The 17,583-nt window shown below is 44.5% G+C and overlaps 1 protein-coding gene across 1 annotated transcript in view; it reads left to right on the top strand.

The window, feature by feature from the left end:
- Positions 1 to 11,670, top strand: part of LOC135093732 (reticulon-4-like) — a 70,945-nt gene extending 59,275 nt beyond the window's left edge. The window contains exons 3-7 of the mRNA XM_063993274.1: positions 1,567 to 1,705; positions 5,430 to 5,556; positions 6,507 to 6,555; positions 7,119 to 7,298; positions 7,445 to 11,670. Coding sequence (XP_063849344.1) covers positions 1,567 to 1,705; positions 5,430 to 5,556; positions 6,507 to 6,555; positions 7,119 to 7,298; positions 7,445 to 10,109 — 3,160 coding nt within the window. The 3' untranslated portion in view covers positions 10,110 to 11,670. The remainder of the gene's footprint in view (positions 1 to 1,566; positions 1,706 to 5,429; positions 5,557 to 6,506; positions 6,556 to 7,118; positions 7,299 to 7,444) is intronic.
- Positions 11,671 to 17,583: the final 5,913 nt, after the last annotated feature.

Genomic DNA, 17,583 nt, shown 5'->3' with positions numbered 1-17,583 from the left:
AGAGAGAGAGAGAGAGAGAGAGAGAGAGAGAGAGACCCCCCTCCTCCTCAGTAAGAAGCATGTACCGTGTAAATATCTGGCCAGTGCTGATTTATAAGTCTGGGCTTGTGGCGGCGATGGTGGTGGTGGTGGTGGTGGTGGTGGCGGCGAGGTGAGTGAAAGTGCAAGCTGAGTGGCTGAAGATCTGAGCGTCCGCGAGTCTTATTGGTCAAAAGTTCTCAGTGTTTTTTTTTTTTTTTTCATGTTTAATTTGCGTGACTGATCAGAAATGCTTCGTGTTTTCATGGCAAGTTTGTGATTGGAGGGAAGTTTAGGCCGGTTGTTCTGATTGGATAAGACTGGTTTTAAAGAGTAACCTAACCTAACCATTTGCGAAGCTGATGATTGATATTATTTAAGGCAAAGTGGTTACGAGTGTTTTAAGTACGAGTTGTGATTGACTGACTGACTGACCCACTGGCCGACTGTTTATTGAGTGACTGAATGCCTCGTTTACTGAATTACTCTTGTTTATACTCTGGTGATTTCATTTTTTTGTATTTTTTGTATCTTATCAATGTTTTCTTTCTTTTCTAACATCTTCTTTCTCTTATCATTATCGTCATTGTTAGTTTTATTAGATTATTTTTCTGTTTCCTTTCTACTTTGTAATTGTTAGTAGTTATATTATTATGTATTATATTATTCATACACTTAGGTTTCTTGATAAACTTTCCTTCTGTTTCCCTTTTTTCTCTTTTTTTTCTCTTCTTTCTCTTCTTTCTCTTCTTTAGTCCACTTTTCTCCTCTTCGCTTTTCAAACATGGCTTCCTTTGCATTTTTCCTCCTCCTCGCCCCTCCTCTTCTTGTTCGTCGCTCCTCCCCTTTCACTCACCACTCCTCCTCCTCCTCCTCCTCCTCCTCCTCCTCCCTTTCATTGCCACTCCTCACTCCTTTCCCTCTCCTTTTCCCTTGTGCTCCTGACCTCTTACCTCGCCGCCCTTTGGCCTCCCCCTCCCACTGTAGCCGTGACCTGACCCTTTCTCCCCTCCCCCTTGACCCCCCTTAACCCCCTACTTTCAATACCCCTTCTCCTTCATTGGTCTCTCCCCTTCCCTTTCTTCTTTCCTACTGCCCCCTTGTGTTTTTTTTTTTTTTACCTCTCTCCTCTCTCTGCCATCTGTGTCTCCTTTTTTTTCTTTGTTTACTCCTTTTTATTATTCCTTCTGTTTACTCTCGACTTCTTTATCCTATTTCTTGTTGTCTCCGTCTCTCTTTTCTTTCCCCTTTCCGTTTGTTCATGTATATACCCTATTCTTTCTTCCCTGCCTTCTTTTCCTCTTGTTCCCCCACAGGTCACTTTTCTCCTTTTCCATTTACCATCTGTCTTTCATTATCAACCCCTTGCTGTCTCCCTGTCTCTCCCCTTTCCCTTCCTTACCTCTTCCCTGCCGTCCCCTGCTACACCATCACTTCCTTTTGTTCCTATCTTTCCCATTCCCTTCCTCTCTCCTTCCCTGTCCTGCCTGCCGCACTTCCCTCCCTCCCGTGTCCCCTGCCGGACTAACCCGCCCCCCTCCCCTGCAGCGCCGCCGGCGGAGACCTGCAGACGCTGCTGGACGAGGACTTAGTGCCCTATGAGCGTGACGTTATCAGCTTCACGCGACAGCTCCTTGAGGGACTCGTGAAGGTGCACGACCTGAATCTGGTGCACCTGGACATTAAGGTACGTGCACCTGTGTGTGTGTGTGTGTGTGTGTGTGTGTGTGTGTGTGTGTGTGTGTGTGTGTGTGTGTGCTTGAGTGTATTTAGATATTGAGGTGCTTGTGTTCTTATGTGTATATGTGTGTGTATATTTGCATGTTAAGTCAAGGTACTGTGTGTGTGTGTGTGTGTGTGTGTGTGTGTGTGTGTGTGTGTGTGTGTGTGTGTGCAGTACTTGGAATTTACGTAAGAGAAGCCCGGTAAGTACCCACGTGCTTGGCTGTGTGTGCAGTACGTGTTTGTGCAAGTGTTCGGATCTTGCAAATATCTGAAGGAGGCAGGTGATGCAAACTTTCCTTACCTGCACACGCCACCTGCCGAGTGTCTGGCTGTGACTCACCTCCCCTCCTCCCGCACCTTCAGGCGAACAGGGGAAGGTGATATTTCCGTCTCACTAAGCTTGTACTGTGTCCTGGGGAAGTGTTTTGCATCTCTCTTCACAAACTGGAGATGCACCACTTAACTTTTTTTTTTGTGTGTGTGTGGTGTCATAGTTGGAAGAATTAAGGAATATCCCTCCTATTTGAGAGAAAACTACCTTCTCTCCCCCTCCTCCTCTTTTTTTTTTTCTTTTCATTCTTCCTACATTGCTGTTCCCGCTAGATTTGATTTTTCTCATATCCCAAACTAATGATATTCCATAGTGAACAAGAATCTTTCCTTTTCTCTCTCTTCTTCTTTATTTTCTCTCCATTTCCTTTGTTTCTTACACCTCTCTATGTATGCTCTCCCTTTTTTTTCACCCCCCGCCTCTTTTCGTATTAATCCTCTTTGCTTTTCACTTTTCTGTCTCTCGTTCCTTCACTATGTCATTATCTTCGTATTTACATCTCTTTCTATTATTTTTTTCTCCGGTTTTAACTTTCCCTCTCTCACTCTCACCTCCTCGTCACGTCATTCTCTGCCTGTCATCATTAGTGAACCTTCTGAGAGTGGCGATGACGTCTTGCCTCGCCCCGGTGCCTCCCGCTGCAAGTGAGAGGCGGAAAATGTGTGAAGGGTGTGGAGTATTTCTTTTCCCGCCTGTGACGCGCCTTGGTACCTCTTTATTCTCTTTCCTTTGCTTGTTTCCTTCTTTGCTTTATCAATTTCCTGTCTGTCACTTATACTTGTTCCTCTTCTTCTTTTTTTTATGTTTTTTTTTTTATTCTATCCATCTGTTTGTCATATTCTTTCTTTTATTTATTGTTTCCTTGTGTTTTTTTTTTATTCTTTGTCGTGGTTCTTTGCGTTGTCAGTCTGTCACGCACGTTCTTTGCTTAATTTTTTCTTTTCAGTCTGTTTATCTTGGTTTAAATATATTATCTGCTTTTTTTTTTGTATATTTTCTCTTATTTCTAACATATTCCCTCTTCTCGTTCTCCTTCTCTTCTTCCTTGTACCATTTTTCACTTAAAGTTTTATTTCTAACACTTCTTCCTACTTCTCTTCGTTCTCTTATCATTTTCTTTCATTCCTACCTTGCACTTTTCCACCATCCCTTCTCCAGCCAAACATTACGCTACTCTCTCTCTCTCACATCCACTTTTTTCCCTGCTTTCCACATTTTCTTCCTCAGTTAAACGCCACTCCTAGCTTTCCTCTTTCACCCGTGGCCGCGAGAGGGCAGTCGTGGTCCCTCGCCCCTTCAGGTTGTCACTCCTTATGTGTTTATGTTGACGTTAATCTGGGTTCGTGGGTCGCCGTGGTCAGGTGTTGTGTTCGCCCGTGTTCAGGTGGTGCCGGACTCTCAGACTCCCGGTAGTCGAAGGGGAACTGCAGAAAAGTCGTGTTTCATCGTTTTTTTTTTTTTTCCTCCTATTTAGATTTGTATGTTTTAAAGGTTTAGGATTCTCGAGTTTCTCTTTTAGGATTTTGGACTTGTTTTGTTGATTACTCCTTTTTGTTAGGTGTTTTTTTTTTGTTCTCTTTTTCTTTAGATGTTTATGGGATTTGTGAAACTTAGAAATTCTTGTGTTGCTTCATTTTATAGTTTTAAAGTGTTATATTTTCATTTTCTTTATGCGTTTTGCTTCTTTGGGTTTTGTTGTGTTTTTTTTTTGGTTTGTTTTCCTCTTAATTTAGAATTGTATAGGTTTTGCATTGCTGTGTTTTGGGGTTACCTGCTGTTAAAAGTCCCTTGAAGATGTCAGACCTTTATTTTTATTTATTTATTTACGAGTATTTATTTATTATGATTTGGTGAATATTTGTTTTGTTTTAATTGAAATATATTGTCTTTTTATTTTTTTTTCCTGCGTGTTCCTTACTTACACGTTTTATTTGTTGTTGTTGTTGTTGTTGTTGTTGTTTATCAGACTTCTATTTTCTTTGAATCTTTATTATAATTCTGTGAGTATATGTGGATTTATTTTTTTTTTAATATATATTGTTTATTTTCTACGTGTTCTTTACTTTCACGGTTTATTTATTGTTGTGTTGCTGTTGTTGTTGCCGCTGTTGTTGTTTGTCCTTTGGTGTTGGTGAGTCACCTTATCTGTTTGCTTCTTCACTTTTATCTAGTCTTCCTTTATTCCTTCTCTCTTGAGGGGTCAAACGAGTGTCCACGACCTTTCTCTCTCTTTCTCTCTCTCTCTCTCTCTCTTCCATACTTCTTTCCCTTCTTCCTTTCCTCCATCCCTCTCTCCCTTCTTCCTTCCTTCCATCCCTCCCCGCCTTCCTGCCTCCGCATCACTTCTTCTATTAGGCACCAAACTTTCTTCTGTCCATTAATTGTCATTGCATAGTTCATACTCTTGATGACACACACACACACACACACACACACACACACACACACACACACACACACACACACACACACACACACACACACACACACACACACACACACACACACACACAGACTAATTTAGCACCTGAGGGAGGTATAAACGTTAGTTAGGTATCTACATTCTCTTTTAAGGCGAAAGTTCCTTAATTAATAGACTTAATCTTTCCTTAATGGCTTTGAGTGCATCGTTAAGTAAAGGGCTTAAATTTTGGTAATGCCTAAGGTGCTCCAGGTAAGTGTGTGTGTGTGTGTGTGTGTGTGTGTGTGTGTGTGTGTGTGTGTGTGTGTGTGTGTGTGTGTGTGTCTAATTTATTTTCACTGTTGCAACCATTTTCCCACAGCGAATTGCAAGCAAGATGATTACTTTAAGATTTTATTGCAAGATGGAGTCCTTTTACTGCTTCTTTATTATCCGTTTATCCATTCATACATTCGAGTGCTCTCTGGCAATGGTGAGCGAGGCCGGTGGCGTGCGGCGCGGGGCTGGTCTGGCCACTCACCGACTCCTGTTCAGTTTATTCTTTCCTCTACTGACTCCATCTCCTTTATCATTTCGCCTTTCCTCAGCTCGCTTTTATGGCGGAGGGAGTGCGAAGGATGAGTAGGTGGAGGGGGAAGAGGAGGAGGAGGAGGAGGATAAAAAATAAAAGAAACCTTCCTTCCTTTCCTCCAAGTCACTTCCCTCACTTATCGTCTCTTTTTCTCTCCCTCACGTCCCCTCTCATTGCTAAATCCTTCGGCCTTCCATACACCATCTCTACCATTCCCTTCTGCCCATAAATCTTCCTGTTCCTCCTCTTTTGAATCTTCCGTTTTCTCTCATTTTGTTAACCCTCTCCCTCTTCTCCCACAGTATCTTTTAAACTTCCCCCTTCTCCCACAGCATCTTTTAACCCTTCTATCCCTCCCACAGCCGCAGAATCTGGTGCTGATGGGGGAATTCCCGGATTGCGATGTCAAACTGTGTGACTTCGAGATCTCCAGATTTCTGACGCCAGGACGAGAAGTGCGCGAAATTCTGGGCACCCCGGACTACGTGGGTGAGTGTATGTGTGTGCGTGTGTGTGTGTGTGTGTGTGTGTGTTTGGGTGGGTGTGTAGGTGGGTGTGTATGTGTTGGCGCGTAATTTTCATGCACATATTTATCTCTTAACTGAACAATTCCCCCTTCCTGAAGCTTCTATTATAATCAGACAATGCACCAAGTACTTGTAATCGTTGACCGCTTCAGTATAATTGCTCGTTTGCAGTTGATTTCTCCTGAACCCTGCAGTTCGTCTTGTCACCATTAACTTTTAACTTCAATCAAAACAGTATCTATGAAGAGCTGTTAGTGTGTTGGTCATGTTTGCCTGTCACATAGCAGCACCTAACAGCAATACTGATAAACGTGACTTAACATTCAGAGAGGGTGTGTGTGTGTGTGTGTGTGTGTAGAGGATGTTTAGTGTAATTCTTATTGCAGTTTAAGGCTGACTTGACGCCTTCTCTACGCACGCATGTACAAAATCTATTCAACTTAAACGTTTAGTGTTAACAGAACAATAGCTAATAATTTTTCTTAATGAAGACACCAAGACACCTCAGAAAATAAATTAGCTATTCTTTCAATTCTAGCACTTTTTTTTTCTCTTCTTCTTTTTTTTAGGTGTGGTCAGGAAACGGCATTATGAGTGGTCATTATTTTCTTACACCTATCTCTTCTTTTTTTTTTTCTGTCCTTGCTTGTCCGCTGTTATCAATTTATTTAAAAACAAAACAAGAATAATGGAACGCGTAGGCAAATGGATATGAGATTATTAGATAGGCTTAAACATTAGGCCTACACGTGACAATCCCTTTATGAAACTTATCTACCTATTTCGTCCTATGAACCCCATCCATAAATTTGCTTAACCATTTAAAGCTCCGTAACAACTCAACACTAACAACCTGATCACTGATTTAGCGAAGGATGTGAAGGATATCTAATTCGTATCCTTGTATTGCAGCTCCAGAGATCCTTCTCTACGAGCCAATCACAAAGAAGACGGACATGTGGTAAGTAGGTCCTTTCCTTCACCGCTCCGCCCCTCCCCACGCCCCGGCCCGAAGGAAGGACCCACAACTCGAAGTCACCAGATTGAAGTCACGTCATATCTTGGCTTTGTGGCGCTGGTGGTGGTCTGGTGGCGGTGCTGTGGTGGTGTGGTTGTAGTGTGGTGTAGATGTTGTGGTGCGGAGGTGTAATTAGTGCTGTGTGTTTGTGAGTATGTGTCGGTGTTTGGTTTTGAAAGATATGATGTACATTGTGTAAAAGATTAATGTTTACTTTACTTTTCCTCTTTTCATTTCTTAGCGTTAAATTTGCTTATCTTCCTGTTTTTTTTTTCTGTCTGGTTTCCTTGACGTCTTTTGTCTTTCCTAGAGACTCTGACGTCTTTTCACAATTTTTTTCTCTCTTTTGACGTGACGGATATCACTCTCAATATTGCAAGTTAGTACGAGTGCGGTGTTTGGTGATAAGAAATGAGAGACTATTTTTGATACGATGAGGCGAAAGTTGCGTAAGTTTCCCTGAGCTGCGGGAGGCGGGAGTGACGGCGCCGACTGTGGTGTTTCAGGTCCCTCGGCGTGCTGGTGTACGTGCTCCTGACGGGGTTCCTGCCCTTCGGAGGCGACACAGACCAGGAGACTTTCCGCCAAATCTCGCGGGGGGAGCTTGACTTCCCCGAGGAGCTCTTCGAGGACATCTCCGCCGAGGCCATTGACTTCATCAAGAAGCTACTCGTCATGCAGCCTGAGTGGGTGGCGCCCTTGTCTCTGCTTTCCGTTTTAACTTGTGGATGAATAATGTTCTCTTAGCTCTTTAGACTTCTTAAGACTTCTATCACTTGTTTTTTGTTTGGAATGTGTGAGAAACCTTGCTGATCCCGCTTCCCTCCGCCAGGCGTCGCATGAGCGCCAAGGAGTGCCAGAACCACGAGTGGATGAAGAAGGAAGTGTCCAGACCCGTGCCGTCAGACGTGGTCCCCCCCAAGCCCGCTGCGCCGCCCCTGTCAGCACCTGCAGCTCCCGCACCCACGACCCCAGCATCCACGACTTCCACACCCACGACCTCCGTACCCACGACCTCTTCTGTCGTCATACCCACACCAATACCGTGCATGCTTCCTACAGCCACACCCACCACACCCGCGACTAACATCCCCACGCCCCCAAAACCCGTCTGCACCACACCCATACCCATCCCACTCCCACCTGCACCTGCCACACCCGCATCCTTTGCACCCTCAGCCTTCACACCTGTCACAGCAGCACCCTTCACACCCGCCACGCCTGCAGCCTTCACACCTGCCACACCCGCGTCTTTCACACCATCTGAACCCAACACACCTGCATTGCCAGAGCTTAGCACGCCCACCGTTGACATCGGCCGCCCACCGCTGCACCCACTCACCCCCGTCAAGCAGTTCGGCCCCGTCTTCCCTGAGCCCGGCTCCTCCTGCCTGAGTTCGCCGGTCACCGCCGTGCCTCACTCATTCCTCCAGCGGTCTGAGTCACGCTCCCTGTCCAGACACAACCTGGACCGCATCAGAAGCATGTCCAAGTCCCGCGAGGTCCTATCAGAGAGGATCCAGATGTCCAACCTGAAGAAGACGATTTCGAAATCACGAGAGAGGCTCTTCGATGCCAGACTGGGACTGTCCACATCCCGGGAGAAGCTGATGGGTCTTCGGTCCTTCTCTCAGTCTGTTGAGGCCCTGTCAGCTCTCTCTCACTTAAACCAGGAGAACGCCGTCTACAAGAGCTGCATCAACATCTTCGGCCCCATGATCACCCCCACCACGAAGGAAGTCGACGAGTGCAGGATGTACAAAAGTCTTGCTGCCATCGACCAGATCGACGAGTTCGATTGTGGGCACAAGCCTGGCTACTTCGAGTCCAGGCTCTCCAAGGACGATGAAGATTACAATGACATCGTCACCATGCACAACACCAACCTCAACTCTGTCATCACTGTCCAAGACACCAGTAAGCCAGGGAGCGGCAGCTACATGGTGAACGAAGCAAGACGGCGAGGTGGCCGCGGGGCTGACATCTGCGACAAGCGATGTCCTCGTCACAACCACAGGCAGCCCGAGGCACAGCCCACCCAGAGGATCCCAAAGGTCAACCGAGCTGAGAAGATGAAGAAGGAGGCACAGAGAAGGCGCAAAGAGAAGAAAGAAAGGGAAAGGGAAGAAAAAGAAAAGCAGAGAGCACTTTCAGTAACTGACGCTGATGTCATAACTCGCAACAACAAAGCTACACAAGAGAAATCTGGTGACAGCACAACCTCTCCTGGTGGGCGGCGGCGGTCCATGTCCCACGTGGAGCAGCGCCTAGCCGAGAGACACGAACGCCAGCAGGAGAGGCTAGAAAGGCAGGAGAGAAGGAACAGCCTCAGCCACAGAAGACCAGACACAGTAGATCCTGATAAGAGTCCCGTCACCGAGAGGCAGCGGTCTGGGAAAGGCGTCGGCAGCCTTGCAGTGCCGCACGAACGCCCTCGCAGCTCCACTCCCACAAGGAAGACAAGAAGCAAGAAGCCATCGAGTGGCGGCAGCGACGTGTCCCAGGCGTCCTCCCTGGAGAGTGTGGATGGAAGTCTGGAGAGTCCACGAGCTCCACCACGACCCCAAAGGCCGACCTCCCTGGACCTGCCGGAGATCAAGATTTTCCCCGACGAGGTGGCTCCAGTGTGCCTCAGCGGAGACGTCAACGACAACATTCTGAAGGAAGACCCGCGCGGAGAAATCGACGAGGCCTACGTTTCCTTGGAGGAGCCAGTGCCCTGCATCAGGAGCCAAATTACTCCCACGGTCTGCATCAGCGAGCCAAGCACCACTACCACCCCCACCACCGCCATCACCACCACCACCACCTCCTCCTCCTGCTCCTCCTCTTTGCCGCACGCCACCAGGCCTGAACGTCCAGTGAGGAAATTCACAGAACTACTAGACAACCCACTTTTCGTCAGACAAGCCGAGATCAGTAACAAAAACTGTGTCCAAAACCACCCAGACGGCGAACCCACTGAGCCCAACAGTGCCGACCAGGAGAAGGAGAAGATCCCACAAGTTGTCTTTGAGCGCACCCCGATCGGTTCAGTTGAACTCTCCATCATCGAGGAGGAGGACGCACAAAGTCTGAAGAAGCCTGCATCCTCGTTCTTTCGGTCCATTTCCACCAGCAGCGACGTGGGGAGCATGGTGAGTGAGAGCAGTGAATATTCTCTGGACAGGGAGGAGAGCGGCGCCCGCAGTCCAGGCATCGACACTGACCTCACTGTGGAGTGGAAGAGCCGCAGCCGAGCCACCAGTTTCCACAACAGTCCCATCCCGCCCAAGCCGCGTATCAGGTCCAGATCGAACTCTTTCAACCTCGAGTCCCCTGTGAATCCTGCGCGCCCCTGGGGAACCCTCTGCGACGGCGCCGTGGCGCGAGCCATGGAGAAATTCAACATGAAGCCCGAGGAGCAGCCTCACCCGCCCGCCACCACGGAAAAGAGCAGGCGCCAGTCCTCACCCGTCATGTCCCCGTCAGCAGGCGACGTCCCCACGATGCGATGAGACTACCAGTGACGAATCTTGACCATACCAATGTTTCCGCTCGTCTCCAGGAACCACTAGTCCACTGTGTGCCCACCAAATATTGTTGCGTCAGTCATTATTGTTCAGCAGCTAACGCGTAAAGACACAATGATCAATACTTAATACCAATATAATAACTAAGTCACTTAGTTAACCTTTCAAGGCATTAGTTTAACCAAATGTGATGAAGGTAAACACAGCACGCAGCACCCAAGTTACCAACGCTAGGCAGCACGTCCCCCGTCTGCCGTTTGATCCTCGCCGCTAGTCACCGTCCTGCTGGCGGGCACAGCAGGTGTCTGGGCCGCTGTGCCTCGGAGCGGTTAGCCGTCCCTTTCACAACACCGCGCCAGCAACTTCCTGCAGCGAGTAAACTACCGCCTTTTTCCTTCGTTTCGATGTGATGCAAGTCTTCTGCAGTCTGAACAAGTCTTTCGCGTTTGAACGGCGCCGTGTTGCCATGAAGGTCACGGTGCCACGTAGCAAGTAATCAAAACCCTGTGTGTGGATGATAATGACGTTCTAGTTTTCAATATTTGAGATGCGATCCTTGAGTCGCGATGTGAATCACTGCGTGTCTGTGTTTGCCTTCCCTTCCTCCTCATCCCAGACGTGCCTGCTGACGCGGTGCTTCTTATAAAACGGGTATTTTACACTTCTGACCACACTGGTGCCGTGCTCGGCCTGCCTCGCCCCCAGGAACTTCTCGGCGTGACTCTGCATTATGGGAGGAACCGGGTGATCCGCTTACTCAAACCCCGATGCTAAAATAACCAAAATAATTTAAGAACATGATACAAACAACGTAATTAATCTCGCGTATAAGTAAATTCAAATCAAGTGCCTTTAAGTAGGAGAAAATAGTGCCTTTTATCGGGGTGGGTAAGCTGTAGTGTATGTTTCTGTCACCTTCCCTGTGTTTGGCAAGTCGCCGCTCGGCCCCAGCCGCTGGACGGAGGGACAACAGCATTTCACTCCTGGGACGGCCGCAGGCAGGACAGGGCGGCCCATCTTGACCTTGATCTTCACCCACCACCTCCACACGTTGCCAAGTGCTGATGCTTTTGTAACCACAAATACATAATTCCATACCAATAAACCTCTACGAAGCATGATTTTTTTTGTATTTCACTTGATATAATACTGGAGAGGACAAAGAGCTCCAGTCCATGTATTTCAGTTCGGGTTTGTACTACGCATTGGTAGATGATTCATAGCCTACTGATTGGTTGGAAAGGAATTTTTATTGTACTGTGAGAAAATAACTGTTTTACTATGTACGCAACCTAATATCTTTTTTAATCTTGTAGGAGTAACGTTTGGTGTCACTATTATAATGAATTAGTTGTGTATGGCAATAGGAACACGATTTAGTTCCCTGCTTGTTATACAGCCACAAGTATCTTTTCTCCTGTCAACTATTGCTTTTTATAATAACACCATTAACCTCTCTTTTATGTGCATTACCAACATATAAACATTGTGGGATACTGACCCTTAATAAATGTTCATGGAAATAAAAAATATGACGACGATGCCACCTGGCTTTAAATACTGCAAGAAAGCAAGTAGTCAGTGTATGTTTCCTCAACCTTCTCAACACATCTCAAGTATTTCCTCTCTATAGAAGACATGAACACCACATATGAACATTAGGAAGGCAAGTGAGAGAGTAATAAAGGTGTGTATACAATAATTCCTTGGTTATCGTATGCATCCCCACACATGCGCACAAGTCAAGACCAGGGTGATGCTGTCGTTGGTAATCACTATCCCACCTCAGTTCGGCAGCAAGCACGGAAGGGGAGGAGTATTTGTTTGTGAGTGGCAGCTGAGGGAGTAACTTCCCACACCAACGGACCAGAGGATGCTTTTGCTGTAATCCTGGTAAGGAATTGTTTATCTTATAAGCTTACACTGGTGGAGGAATGAGAATACGCAAAACTTAATTGATAATTGCTGGACAGGACGCAAATGTTACTACTGAACGAGAAGGGGTGGTGGGGGGGAAGGAGGGAGGATGAGGGAAAAAGACAGAAAACGAGTAGGAAAAGGGACTTGGTAAGGAATAGAGGAAGAGAGAGAGCACACACACAACACACCTATACACAAACACATACACAGCGCGTCCCAATCAGAAATACAGCTCCCTGCTTGCCAACACGGGATCTACACTAGCAACCACCCGCACTCAGCCGACTCTCTCATTACATTCACGGACAACATCAGCTCAGGGGCGCAATATGTTCTATGGTGCGGCAACATTGTTCCGCTGTCGATCGGTAGAATGGTCTTTCCATAGGCTCTTCCTTTTAAATAAACAACGAAAAAAAAAACTGAAATAAAAAACACGCCCAGTGCTCAAAATAAGTGGGTAAGGACAGTGACTTAATCTGGTCCAAACCTAACGAGCCTTAAGTTAATTAAATAAACATGAAAATATAATTTATAGCGTACGTGACTAAGCTGGACTAGGTGAAGTTCGTTTATTCTTTACTAGTGCTGGACTTACTCTAAAATATCATGTGTTAAATTGCACTAGAACCGGATACATTGGAGAAGTGACTGGAACCACCCCTTGTTTAACTAGCTAATTGGAGGTAAGGTAAGCACCTGTTTATCTGGTCACACACGAGTGAATATAATTGGTGGTTAAACAGTTCTGTGGCAAACATTCCTATTAGTTATATTCACGCGTGTTATGATGGTTTAGGTGTGTATTGTGCAATGTGATGTAATGTGGAGGGAGGGAGGAAGGATATGAGAGAAGGAGGAGGGAGACGAGAGGGAGGAAGGAGGAAGAGAGGAATGGAGACAGTGAATGCTTGGCGGTGGAGGGGTGGCGGTGGACGAGGCTACTTGCTGCTTGGTGTGGTAATAGGACGTGGTAGGGTAGTGATAGTAGGGGATAGGTTGTGTTAAGTCAGTGGGGGTAGTTCTGAAGTCCATCCTATTCGGTAGTTCCTCTGGTGCGTGTATTCTTAAGGCGCCATATTGCGACACACGTTATTTTTGCATTTTCTGCCTCGCTACTGTTTGTGTGCTCGTGTATCGTGACAGAGCACATGTCGGTGATTTATCTATATTTATTTCCTTGTTATTTTTCTTCTTCGTGGCTTCAATCGTATCGTATGTGTGCCATGAATGAAGCGAGGGGAGGCGATAGGGACATGTAGAGTAATTGACGATGGGATAAATATTATATTGTCATTATCATAGCCAGACAATATGCAGTATGTAATAATCATAATATAATGATTTAAGAACATTTCTTTATCGCTATCAAGTAATGAAACGTATTTATAATTAATGACAATGCTCACTCAGCTAATCTCCCCCACTCCATCATTCAACCACCACTACTCCAGTCTTCCCTTCCCTCCCACCTCGCCTTCCTCTTATCCCCTACCCTCGCAATTACTGCTTCCCATTCACTCGGCTGTCGTAACATGTGAGCCACGATCAACAACGATGGAGCGTTCCTTCCTCCTCAGCATGTGGCTGTACACAGTCTACGGCCCCCTGAGTTACCATGTTGACTCTCTCACCCACCAGTCACCGCATGACGGTCAAACAAGGTAGAACTGCGATCACGATTGTTTGCATTAACGATCCAACCATGCTCGGCCAATACTTTTGAATTATCTGCCATTAAAGACAATGGCCTCGTAGCTCATGTAGTACGAGAGAGAGAGAGAGAGAGAGAGAGAGAGAGAGAGAGAGAGAGAGAGAGAGAGAGAGAGATTCTGAAATGGATAGTAGATTTTCAAGGTACGAAGTAGTTTCAGTGTGTAGTGGTAGTCTGGCAAGGACTCCACACCATCAAGGGGAACAACGCCATGAAAACCCGTTCCTTTTGAGAGAACACAGCGTCACAAGAGACTGGCCTTGTATTGCCAAAACTGTGCTAATTTTGGAACCCCCCGAGCTGGTGAAACTGTCCTTCATCCTCCGTGGCCATGGCTTGCACATACTTGGTCTTATTACTGTTGCTTTGGACGCTGAGACCAGGCTGAAGAGGAGACACGTAGCTAAATATATATTCCTCGTCTGGACTAGCATGATTTACACGTGTTTGATATTATCGCTTGTTATTGCTCCAAGCGCCACCTTTGTTTATTCGTCTATTTTCCCAAAGGTCGTTGCCAAAGGTGGAGGCTGGTTATTGCTGAAAAAGTGCAGGGAGGAAATTTAGTTGAGTTATCGTCTATTACCGCAGCGTGGCATTGGAAGAAAACGTGGAGTGGGTGGTGTTTTTATGGTGGACTGTTTTAAGTGTGTGTGTGTGTGTGTGTGTGTGTGTGTGTGTGTGTGTGTGTGTGTGTGTGTGTGTGTGTGTGTGTGTGTGTTGATCTTTATATTCATCATCATCACCATCATCACTGTGTTCTTGCTGTTGTTGTTGTTATTGCTGTTGTTGCTGTTGTTGTTCCCCATAATTATAAATTCCTCCTTGATGATAATAATAGTAGTAATAGTAATAATAATAATAATAGAATGGTTGTTATTATTATTATTATTATTATTATTATTATTATTACATTGATTCTCACACTCTCAAAGACAAAAACAAACGTGAGGCCCCACACTTGTTTACTCAGATTCCTACACCCGCGGCAGCATAATTTTAGAATAATGGAGCCTTCAGAATGCATTAGTTTTACACGTTAGCTCTCAAAATATGTCAGTAAAATAAGAATAAGACAAGTTTTGTGACTAGGACACCATGAGGAGCGCCCACACCCTAAATATGAATAATTCCAAGAGATTGAGACTTGTAACATAGAAGATAGAGCAATAACAACAACAATAATAATAATAATAATAATAATAATAATAATAATAATAATAATAATAATAATAATGTAGGCTATATACAAAGGAGAAATAGCATCACAAAAGAACACAAAAAAGAAAGAACAGCAGCACATGTTTAGGTCCTGACAAGGCTGTTTGTGGCACTAGCCTAGCTACCGTACAGTAAGAGAAATAGGCTGGCTGGAAAAGAGAGAAATATTGTGCAGTGTGGATGAAAGTGTATAAAAACTACTACTGTTGCTGCTTTTATCGAATAGTAGTAGTAGTAGTAGGGGTAGTAATAGTAGTCATAGAAGGAGGAGGAAGAGGAGGAAAATGTTGATATGAAAAGCTTCAGAAATAAAGAAAAGAGGAAAAGAGACGGAATGTGAAGGAAAGGAGGAGGAATAGGAGAAAGAATAGGAGGAGGAGGTAAAGATTGAAAGACCCACAGCAATATCTATACAAATTTACAGATGTTCTTCACAAAAGTAAGAGGGAGAATAAGAAGAAGGAAAGTATGCGAGATGTTTGAAGTGGTTACGTAACTCCTATACATACAGGAACGTTACCAGAAAACCACAAAACCTTATAGACCAAACTGCATAAAATAGCTAGTTTTTACTTACATTCATCCTTCACTGCGACACACACACACACACACACACACACACACTGATAAAACAGTAAATGTTCGTCCTAAACAAATTAATGGAGGAAAACAAAAATGAAAACAGTAAGGAAGGAAAAAGGAAATAGAGAAAGAATAATGTGATAGAAAAAGCAAGAGCGATAAAAGTGAAAAGAAAAAAAAGACAGAAAAGGAGATAGTCGAAGGTTCAAGGAGAATAGATAAGTTACGTACACAAACACACACACACACACACACACACACACACACACACACACACACACACACACACACACACACACGTACATTATGCTATATTATATTACATGTGGTCACTATTAGATGTGTTTGACCTTGCTTTAGTGCGAGTCCTAAGTTATCCAGATATATTTATTGTTTTTCCACGAGGAAGCCAAATAAGTGAAGACGGCGGATCATGTAGGAAGGTAAACATTGGCCTCAAGGATACCCTTCCTCTGTGCCACCTTCAGGTACTCCGCGAAGGTGATGGTAAAATGACATAGAGAAATATATGAGACTTTGATGAGCTGTAGCCACGAAAGAAATACGGGATGTGACAGTGAAATAACAAAAGGTCATGGAAATTTTGTTAGTTTTGCAGCCACAGAAGGAATAAGAGGTGATGATAAGATAACAGATATTTATGATAATGTTATGTTAGTTTTGCTGCCACAGAAGGAATAAGAGATGATAAAATAACAGATTTATATGAAAATTTGATGTTAGTTATGCTGCCACTGAAGGAGTAAGAGAGGTGATGCTAAGAGAACAGATACATATGACAATTTGATGTTAGTTTTGCTGCCACTGAAGGAATAAAAGGTGTGAGGGTAAAAATAACAAAAATGTGACACGTTCCCTTTAGTTTTGCAGTCAGTAAAGGGATGTGAGATGCGGCAATAAAATAACAAATATACCTATGAACATTTTATGATATACAAAAAATAGATACTTATATAATCCGCTTTACTTGGGTTTGTAAATACTAACGTAGGAAAAGGTGGCTGTGAAATAGTAGGGAAAGTAATAGATGTGATTTTGCTGTTAGTTATTTGTCTATTAAACTTTCTTGTGCTGCGATGGCCTCCTCTTTACTTGATATAATGTAATGGCAAATTTGGGGTATAACTGCGCACTAAATCAACAGAGGAGTTTTCAAATAGCTGTCATTAGCAATTAGATGATTAAATATAGGAAGAGATGCAATGGTGAAAAATAACAAAGATACTTGGTTATTAGGTCAGGTTGGGAAAGTTAAATAAGGAAAGGAATGTAATGGCGAAAAAATAAATAAATAAATAAAAACATACTTAAAATAGGTTCTATGTGAATGTTAATTTTATCATGTTATATTGGAAGGTTTGTTTGTTATGATATATTTGAGGATTAGTTAAGTTTCAGCATCATCTTCTTGTATGGGAAGGTTTTGTGGGTTTGTTGTGAAGAAAACGAGAGTTGTGTATTGTAATAAAGGGCGTTACGTCTCTCTCTCTCTCTCTCTCTCTCTCTCTCTCTCTCTCTCTCTCTCTCTCTCTCTCTCTCTCTCTCTCTCTCTCTCTCTCTCTCTCTCTCTCTCTCATTTACAACATAAACACTGTAACTAGCTAAACACTTCACACACCCAAATCAACAACAACAAAAACAATGCCACAAAAACAAACCACCACCACAAAGCGCATCAGATAAAGGAAAAACAAACAAACAAACAAACAAACAAACAAACAAAAAACAAAACAGAACTCACCAAAGATTGAACAAGTATCAGTAAGCATTGCCAACACGCCCTTTCTCCCTCATCCTGATACGTGATACTTTTCTTTCAGTCCCTTATACTTTTTGCCGCGTGTTCGTGTCCGCCGTGCGCTTGACTCGTGTTTCCTGATTGACTCCTCGGGGCAAAATAGCGTCACGACCCCGCCCTCCTGCAGGCGTCATCTTACTTGGACGAGATTCAGTTTATTCAGAGGACTTCAATTTGTTGTGTCTAGTTTATGAAGGACGGAG

Source organism: Scylla paramamosain, chromosome 43 (assembly GCF_035594125.1).
Source record: "Scylla paramamosain isolate STU-SP2022 chromosome 43, ASM3559412v1, whole genome shotgun sequence".
Taxonomy (NCBI): domain Eukaryota; kingdom Metazoa; phylum Arthropoda; class Malacostraca; order Decapoda; family Portunidae; genus Scylla; species Scylla paramamosain.
This window is presented reverse-complemented; position numbering and strand designations above follow the sequence as displayed.